The following is a 9,907-nucleotide window of genomic DNA, read 5'->3' as shown; positions in this document are numbered from 1 at the left end:
GTTGTGTTTCGAAACCTGCTGAGCTGCCTACCTAGACAGCATTTGGGACCTTCCGAGTCAGCTCAGCGCTGATCCACTTTGATAACTAAACTTGAATCGAGCTGCGAGTGAAGAGCAGAAAGACTGTCTAGCTAAGAAGTCTATAGGTTTTAAGACGCAGTCAGACACTGTTTGCCTAAGGGGAGTTCCCAAATGACTCGTGTAAACTAAAAATGCCTTGACAGTTATTTCTACTATTATATGCAATTCAAGCGATATGTTTGTACAAACAGCACACTGATCACGAGTTGCAGGCAGTGAAAACAGGATCCGGTCTCCTCATACGAGAGTCGACTGGACTCGGCGATTGTTGTCATATCATTAATGTGTTAATCTTCTAGGAGAGAAATATGTTGCCATTCGAGGAAGCTAAAGCGAGGTTAGAAACTGCAGGACAGAGCCATGTTTTACAGTTTTGGGCTGAACTTTCTGCGGAAGAAAGGGGTACAATTCTGGAGGAGATATCTCAACTGCAGCCCGAAGAGTTACTCGAGCATTGCCGAGCAGCTGCAGCGGCTGCAAGCCGACACTCGAGTGCTGATGGTCGGCTAGACGAGCGGATGGAGCCCGTTCCTCCAGAGTTCATTGGAAGTGTGCGTAAAAGTAACAAAGAAACACTTCAGATGTGGGGTGATGAAGGTAATGCTAAAGGAGTTTGTTTCGGCTCTAACGTTCAAAATAATATACTGTTGCAATGTGTTCATAAGGAGCATAACATTTATTGCACACTATGTAAAATACTTATTTTTTTTCAGGGTTATTGCAGATTTCACGGGGTAGAGTGGCTGTTTTGCTGTTAGCTGGTGGTCAGGGGACTCGACTTGGTGTGTCATATCCCAAGGGCATGTACAATGTTGGACTTCCGAGTAGGAAAACCATGTACCAGATCCAGGCAGAGCGTATCCAGAAGGTGCAAGACCTGGCCAAAATGAAGCATGGTTGTAAATGCACAATACCATGGTATGGTTCTTTTAGTTGCAGTTCACATGTGGGTGTTTTTGCAACACTTGTAGATGTAATTTGGTCATTTTTCCGGACCAGCAAATGTCGTTTCCATGACATCTCAAATTATGTGTCTTGTTTACAGCATTTAGTTTGAAAATATTAATAAATGATTAATATTTATATGTTGTGTTTTCATATTTAAAGTTTGAAAGTCTGGGTCTGGAATAAGGGTAAACTAATATTGATAGGTTTTTTTTTACTACTTTCATTATATAAAAAGAATGATCTGTTACCCATGAGACAGTGCTTGTAGTTGAAGAAACATTAATGAATTAATTCATAAACAACCTCCAAATAACAGAAGAACATGTATTGAATTGTCTTCAAATTATGTGTGTTTAGGTACATAATGACTAGTGAATTCACCCTGGGACCCACAGAGAAGTTCTTCAAAGACAATGAATATTTTGGTCTTTGTCCATCCAATGTGGTCATGTTTGAGCAAAGGATGATACCAGCAGTAGGCTTTGATGGAAAGGTCATCCTGGAGAAGAAAAACAAAATAGCCATGGCACCAGGTCAGAGAATTTTTTGGCTTTGGTAAAATTCAGTAGCCCCTCGCTGCAGAGCACGAGATCCAGGGAGTGGAGACTGGTAGGTTTAGGGCAGGGGTGTCCAAACTTGGTCCTGGAGGGCCACAGACCCGCAGAGATTAGCTCCAATCCTAATTAAACACACCTGAACCAGTAAATCAAGGTCTAACTAGGCAGACTTACAGGCAGGTGTTTTAGAGCTGGTTGGAGCGAAACATCAGCCCTCCAGGACCGAGTCTGGACACCCAGGAGTGGGAGGAGTCGGATCTGGATCCAACCTCGCCCCCTGGATCTCGTCTTCTGCAGTGAGGACCATTGCGTAGAAATACTAATTTTGTGTTATTTATTTATAAGTAATAGGTAGTTCATAAATTAATACAATTTATTAAATAAATTTAAATAAAATTACTTTTTCCTTGTCCACTTCCAGATGGAAATGGTGGTCTCTATCGTGCCCTAGTGGACAACAAGATTTTAGAGGACATGGAGAGAAGGGGTGTGGAGTATCTTCATGTGTACTGTGTGGACAACATATTGGTGAAGATGGCAGACCCAGTCTTTATTGGCTTTTGTGTAAACAAAGGAGCAGACTGTGGTGCCAAGGTAAAAATTGAATTAGATCCCATCCATTATGTTTTTGCACCCAATTAGCTATGTTTACCTTTTTTTTTTCTGGTCAGGTGGTTGATAAGGCCTATCCTGCAGAGCCTGTTGGAGTGGTATGTCGTGTGGATGGTCTGTATCAGGTGATCGAGTACAGTGAGATCCAACCAGAGACCTCAGAGCTGCGAGGCCCAGGAGGAGAGCTTCTGTTCAGTGCTGGGAACATCTGCAACCACTTTTTTACCCGAGGCTTCTTAAAGGAAGTGGCTGAGTATGTCATCGACAAACAGTTTTAATATACAATCATGTTTTTCTTATATGTAAAGTCAACCATTGTCCATAAGGACCGTTTTTGCTACAAGACTAGAACTTTTATCAACTTTTGTAAATGTACAGGTACACGATTAGTTGTACAGAGATACCTAATATCTATATGTAACTGTTTGCATAGTCAATTTTGAGGTTAATCCTAAAAAGCACATGCTCTAAGAATACATGAATTTTGTGAAAGAATTAGCAACGTATTGACTCTTTAAACAAATTCATCTGTAAACAAAGCCCTTTGTATAAAATAATTCCTTTTTCAATGCTTTTTCCTTGCAGAAAGTTTGAGAGTCAGCTGAAGCAGCATGTGGCAATCAAAAAAGTGCCATTTGTGGATGGAGAGGGAAACCTGGTGAAACCAACCAAACCCAATGGCATCAAAATGGAGAAATTTGTCTTTGACGTCTTTCAGTTCTCAAAGTGTGTTTGCAGCTAGTGTTAAATTTTTCAAATTCGGGTATCACCATCTGCCTCACCATAGTCTCTTTTTGCAGGAAATTTGTCGCCTTTGAGGTGTTGAGAGAGGAGGAATTCTCACCCCTTAAAAATGCTGATGGGGCGCCTCTGGACACGCCAACTACAGCACGCCGATCCTTGTTAGCACAACATTACCGCTGGGCTCTGGCAGCTGGTGCAAACTTCCTGGATGAGCAAGATAAACCCATCTCCCCAAAACATAGGTGGTAAAACAAAATACCCTTTATAAAATCAGTAAGAAAAAGTCATTTACTTAATGTAAATAAAGCACCTTTACCAAAGATTGTTTTGGATAGCATCTTCAAAAAGGGTTAGTTCACCTAAAAATGAAAATTCTGTCATCACTTACACTCATGTCATTCCAAACCAAACCCAGACTTTCATTCATTTTTGGAACACAAATGAAGATATTTTTTAATGAAATCGCCTGGTTTAATTAAGTTTTCTGAAGAGACACGATCCCTTTATATGATGAACAGATTTAATTTAGGCTTTTATTCAAATATAAACATTGATCAGTGAATATACTACATAGAGCACTAACATTTAAGAAGATATTTTGAAGAATATGGCTAACCAAACAGTTGATGGGCCCCACTGACTTCCGTAGTATGGAAAAAAAATATTATGTAAATCAGTGGGGTCCCAACAACTGTTTGGTTACCGACATTCCTCGATATATATTCTTTTGTGTTCAGCAGAAGAAAGAAATTCACAGAGGTTTGGAACAACGTGAGGGTGAGTAAATGATGACAGAATTTTCATTTTTGGGTGAATTATCCATTTAATGTAAATTTCCTCAAGTGATATAATTATTCTACACCAAATGTAAAGCAGGATATGCTCTAGGAATGTCTAAAAATCAACTCATTTCGTTATGAATTCAGTACCTTCCACCTGGCTTAACATGACAGGAATATGCCTAAAAGGAATTTACCCGTTCATCCAGGAAATTGACTATTTTATGACATTTCTTTAGGTGGACAGCAGGGTGTGTGGTTTATAATGACTGACTTGGTCTACTCTTTCTTTTGTAGTATGGCACAGAATGAAGACCCACCAGCAATTTGTGAAATCTCTCCACTTGTATCATATTTTGGCGAGGTAAACAATTTAAGTACTTTTATGACAATATGGAGCTTTTGCTTTAAACTAGAGATGCTAATACTGATAAAGCAGCCCAGTTTTTGGATATCAGGTTAACTTTTAGCTACAAATTACAAAATGTTAGAGGCAAGATTGGCCCTGAGGCACAGAGTGAAAAAAGAATAACAAAGCAGTGTGAACATATGGAGCATGATGTGAAACAGAGCGAATGATGTCAGAGTAGTGTTCCTGTTCTCAGGAGAGAGCTCAAGAGACAGCTGTAACACTTCACCTCTTTCTCTATCCGTTTTTTCATTCTTACCCTCCATGACACATAAATACATTTTAACTGCTGTGTTTCACAGGGTCTGGAACATTTGCTGAAACAGAAGAACTTGAAGTCCCCTTTTCTACTTGATGAGAATGAAGCCAAGAACCTTGTGCAAACTACATAGTGTTTTCAAATTACAGCTGGAGACAAATTTTGTCAGGAAATCAAAGGGATGTTTACAAATCGAAAATAAATAAATAAAAATTACAATTGTTTAAAATAACTTTCTATTTTTTTTTTTTTTTTTTTTTAAAGCTGCATTTTCAGCATCATTACTCCAGTCTTCAGTGTCACGTGATTCTCTAAATCATTCTAATATGCTGATTCGGTGCACAAGTAAATCATTCTTAAAATCTTTTTTTTTTTTTTTTTGAAACCATAATTCATGTTTTTTTAGGATTTTATTTAAAAATAGAAAGTTCAGAAGAACATTACTGAAATTCTTCAACAGGTTAGAAGAGATTTTACTCATGATAAAATAAAAAAAAATGACCGTTGTATGATTATAAAATACAATGTAATATTTTTATTAGTTTTTAATGTAATAGTTTTATACAGCTATACAATAGCAATAAAATCAACTTATCCAACTTACATTTAAGAGAATGTGTTTTCTTTTCCTTCGGCTTTGCCTTTGTTTGCATCCTAGTTTCAAGCCGAGACATCACATGACCACAGCTGACCAATAGGAAACATGACATTTACCCGATTCACGTCTAAAGGCATCAACAAGCTTATTAGAGCGAGAAAAACACAGTATCTAAAAGAAGTATTGCGCTTCGGTGCATTATAATACTATAGCCTGCTGCGTTAGATGTGCAGCATACAAACCCCCATGCTAGGATGAAATATTCTGGTTAAAATGGTTCTTGCTCTGGAATTTAGCGTAGGACGCGTAGGAGCTCACTTGACAGCTGGAATGTAACTGGGTTTCTTATGAGCTGGCTAACACAGCTAGCTGCCTATAGAGGTCTGTGAGTCTGAGAATAAGATGCATTTCATTACCAGCACACAGCAGATGCATGCTTAGGTGTATATAGAAGTATGCTAGGATGTTCAAAAATGTGTTCGGATCAGGATTTCTGGTGAGGACCGCTCATGTCATCTTAACATGGGTTATAACGTTGATTCTCTTCCTCCACGACACCGGTAAGTGCTCTTAATAGATGCTGATTGTACTGTGAGTATATCTGCCTCATCTATAGACATGGTATTTTATGCGTACAGCAGCTGTATAATGTACATAATGCTGCTTCACAATGGCATCCGCGTGTTTAAGGTCCAGTCCTCTGTCACTTCTTTTACCAATCGACGATTAGATGATCTCCAACTATTCTACTCTAGCACACTCTGCTACATATATCTGATATAGCGTGACAAAAAGTCATCAGATACCAATTTATTATGAGATAAAATGTCGAAATTGTTATAATTTCATCACTTTTCGAAAAACTGACTAAGATAGGGTCGAAATTATAAGAATTCAATATGAGATACTATTTTAATTTAGAGATAAAATGGTGAAATTATGACACTAGTTGTAGTTATATGATAAAATCATGATTATGACAAAAAGTCATAATTACAACATAAAAAAAACTGCCTTTTGTCATCATAATTATAACTTTTAAGCTCATAATTTAACATTTTTATCTTATAATTAATACATAAGGCTAAAATACATTAATATGACTTACCCAGATTTGCCCAGACAGTTGCCAAAAGTCAAAGCTTTCAGATTTTGGGAAGTCCGAGCTGACAGAATAAGGCGCATGTTTCTGCATGAGTCTGTTGTGTTCAGAATGACTTGAAAGTCTGCAAGTGTGTGATCTTCAGTCTTTTAGTGTATGATGCCCATTTTTTCTCTGTAACTATTTACAAAGTCGGCAAGTGTTTGATGCCTTGTTTTCCAGCCTTTGCTATGTCATCATAATTTCAACTTTTTATTCATATTTTGTGTTGAATTTATGTGGCGTAAATGGGATTCCACAGTTCTGCACTAATTCTATTCCGCTGCATTTTATTCCACTCTTACACGTTATACTTTTCTGTTTCTCTATTCTGTTTCTCTCTATTATGCTCTATTCTAATTTTCGTCACTCTGTTCTGCATCACTATGTTTTATCCTACTTCACTATTCTACTCCTTTCCACTCTATTATGTTCTATTTTGCTCTATTCTACTCTACTCCACTATTTTGCTTCCACGCAGACCTGCGCAAACAGGAGGAGACGGGGGAGCTCACACTGCCGGTTCTCTTTGTGCTGCTGGTCCTGGTGTCTGTGTTGCTGTACTTTGCAGTTTCGCTCATGGATCCTGGTTTTGTCTTGACTGATGACTGTGACTTGCAGGTCAGTTAATATAGGGATTCTCAAACTTTTTTGTCATCCATACTCCTGTGACCTGATATATTTACTTGAAGTACCCCCTGCAATTGTAAGTTAATATTTCAACAATTTAACAACTCTGATGTCAGTTAATGATCACATGACATTCAGGTAAACGAATAAAATATTTCATCTTTTTTGATAAGTGATTTATTAGCTTCATCAACTCACAAGCCCCCTGCATTTCCATTTCGAACCCTCAGGGTTTACAAACCCAAGCTAAAGAGGATGTTTTGTTTTGTACATTTTTGCAATATTACTTGAAACTGTCTTTACTAACTGATAAAAGACTATTTATTAGGTGCACTGAAAGTAATAATATTAATATACATCATCTGTGCACGAGGTAGGGCCTTAAAAACATCAGCCAATCGTGATCATCGCGTAAACAATTGGCCCTCTGGCTTGTCAATCACTGCCGTGACGTTCCTTGTGAGAGACGAGCGCGGCTGCGCGTTCCAGTAACTTTCCACACTCCACAGGCGCCGTATGCAATGTTTTTGTCAGGAGACAGGAGTAACAACTGCAGATTATGAGTTACCTGCGGTGAGTCCGACATAATGAATCCAAAAAACACGACACAGCGAATGCCTGTGGTAAACACTCGTGTTCCAATACTCGTACACGAGTTATGGGAGGCGTTCCTTTGAAATGTGAAGGAGGGGGGTTGTTCTTACGCATGCGCTCATTTCAAAAACTCAGTAACAGTCTTTGGATTCTCAGTCGATGAAAAAATCCTATCACCTTTAATAGAAATACAGGCCTCATAACGTTTACCAGTCAGAGTGAAGTTTACCTCAGAATTTTCAGCATCAAACATGCATCTTCTGACTGTATTTCAGTTCACACTTGGTATTGCAGAAGAAACGCAGGATATGATTCCACAGACTACCAAGTCCATACGGCTGCGGCGCTGTGGACACTGCCTGGTACAGGTGGGCTGGCACTTATTAAACATGCACAATATACATAAATATAGAGGTTTAAATCAAACCTCTTTTCCTTCTTAGTTTAAGATGATAACCTTGATATATTCATGCATAGGAAAAACAGCTGAGTTTGTTCATTAACAACAATGAATCCGTTATAAAAATGAATGCACACTTTGATATAGCAACCCATGAGATCCAAACACTGCCAGACGTGTCAGCACTGTGTGCGGCGCTATGATCACCACTGCCCCTGGATAGAGAACTGTGTCGGGGAGAGAAATCACCGCTGGTTTGTGCTTTATCTGGCTGTCCAGCTTATTGTCCTACTGTGGGGACTTTACATGGCCTGGTGAGTACAACTTAAGGCCAATTCACACTGCACCGACAGACGCCAACCAACGGCAACAGACACTTCATTGGGTTTTGTCAGATCAGTGTGTTACCCCTGTTGGCGTTTGTTGGGTCATGGAATGTCTGTCCTTTATATATCATGCATGGAATGTCCAGAAGTGCTAATGGACATAATAGTCCTAAATAATGTATTAGTTTCCTTACATTTTCAACTCTAAAGGTGTTCTCAAACCATTTGGTCAAAATTAAAGCATCCAGAAATAAACATCTTCCAGTTCTGAGTTTATTATTAAAAGGGACCTATTATGTCCTTTTTTAAAGTCTTTTTTGGTGTCTACTAGAATAGGTTTTCATGCTTACATTTTCAAAAAACACATTATTTTCCAAATATTTTACATTATTGCATCACCTGTTCTCACAGACTGTCAGTAGAGCTCTGTTTAGTTTTCCTTCCAAAAAGTGCAGTGTGCTCTGATTGGTCAGCTGGACCAGTGTTTTGTGATTAGTCAACCGCTTCAAGGAATTGTCACGCTTACTAGCGCAACTCAAACAGGCCTTGCCCCCTTTTTTGCTTATGCTTTGGGCAGGAATTATTTAAATGAGTATTGAATATTGTGTACGTTCCCGGAAGAAAACTCAAGACTACAATTGACGTGTTTCAGGGAGTTCAGAAACAGTGCTTACTGATATGGAGAATAACTCCCTTTGGAGTGGTGCTTTGTAACTTCACAGACCTTTTTCATGCTTAACAGCAACATTAGACACTTAAAAAAAAAAAGTTGAAAATGTTTTTAAAAAAAAGCATAATAGGACTCCTTTAAATCTTGTATAGGTCTGGCTTCAGTCACGCTCCCACCTGGCAGTTGTGGTTGAGGACCAACGGTGTGCTCTTGGGAGCAGCAGCGGTAGTGGCGGTTCTATCCCTGACCGTGCTTCTCCTCCTGGGCTCTCACCTGTACCTGGTGTCCCTAAATACCACCACATGGGAGTTCATGTCTCGACACAGAATCTCTTACCTCAAGCACTGCGGCATAGACGAAAACCCTTTTGACCGTGGAACCCTGCGCAATCTCTGGGGCTTCTTCTGCATTTGGGAACCAGTGGTTTGGGAGCATGTTTATTTCAAGCAAGGCAACGATCCCATTTAATTCCCTGGGAGTCATGAATGCCATGACAAATAACCCATTAAATAGAAGTTGATGTTTTGGTGGAAATTGCTCCAAACTGCATCTGCTACTACATCTAATCTACTTCTCCTTCCTTGTGAATGACTCATTCCATTTTGAAAGTGATTCTTAAATGCATGAACTTTGTAGTTGCAATGATTTTTGATTAAGTTTTATCAAATAGGTTGGAATGATGAGCATTTCTATAAAAGTGTTTTGTGAATACTTTGCCCACATATTACTTTGACAATTCGTCTGTGCTGATTTTGCACATTTTAATAGCAGAACAAAAAGCACAAAATCGCAACAGCCTTTTGGAGCTGTATTGTGGTTTCCAGTTAATGCAATATGAGATGAGATATATTACAATTTTATAGAATTATTTATTATCCTGGCTCTGCTCAAATAATTTCTTTCATGGTACTAAAAAGCTGTTGGACAAAAGTAATTTAACTAGACAGTCTGTCAGCTTATTTTATAGTAGCAGCAGATGTTGTATTCTTACATCAGCAATGATTTTTGTGCAATTATTGAACTTGTGAAATACAGTCAGTTGTATATATTTTTACAGATTTTTTTTTTTTTTTTTTTTTTTTCAGAAAATTGACACCCCATTTTAAAGGGTTAGTTCACCCAAAAATGAAAATGATCAAATGATTTACTCATCCTCAAG

At 38.5% G+C, this 9,907-nt stretch overlaps 2 protein-coding genes across 2 annotated transcripts; both read left to right on the top strand.

Moving 5' to 3' along the window:
• Positions 1-8: 8 nt before the first annotated feature.
• On the top strand, positions 9-4,983 carry uap1l1 (UDP-N-acetylglucosamine pyrophosphorylase 1, like 1). The gene is made up of 9 exons (XM_067407957.1): positions 9-678; positions 795-999; positions 1,387-1,562; positions 2,008-2,180; positions 2,258-2,451; positions 2,784-2,924; positions 2,999-3,184; positions 4,019-4,085; positions 4,433-4,983. Exons 1-9 carry the CDS (start codon positions 390-392, stop codon positions 4,520-4,522), a joined length of 1,521 nt encoding a protein of 506 aa, XP_067264058.1. The 5' UTR covers positions 9-389; the 3' UTR covers positions 4,523-4,983.
• Positions 4,984-4,990: 7 nt separating this feature from the next.
• On the top strand, positions 4,991-9,820 carry zdhhc12b (zinc finger DHHC-type palmitoyltransferase 12b). The gene is made up of 5 exons (XM_067407958.1): positions 4,991-5,547; positions 6,610-6,749; positions 7,628-7,720; positions 7,900-8,066; positions 8,901-9,820. The coding sequence occupies exons 1-5, from the start codon at positions 5,451-5,453 to the stop codon at positions 9,214-9,216; spliced, it is 813 nt and encodes a 270-aa protein (XP_067264059.1). The 5' UTR covers positions 4,991-5,450; the 3' UTR covers positions 9,217-9,820.
• Positions 9,821-9,907: the final 87 nt, after the last annotated feature.

Source organism: Chanodichthys erythropterus, chromosome 13 (assembly GCF_024489055.1).
Source record: "Chanodichthys erythropterus isolate Z2021 chromosome 13, ASM2448905v1, whole genome shotgun sequence".
Taxonomy (NCBI): domain Eukaryota; kingdom Metazoa; phylum Chordata; class Actinopteri; order Cypriniformes; family Xenocyprididae; genus Chanodichthys; species Chanodichthys erythropterus.
This window is presented reverse-complemented; position numbering and strand designations above follow the sequence as displayed.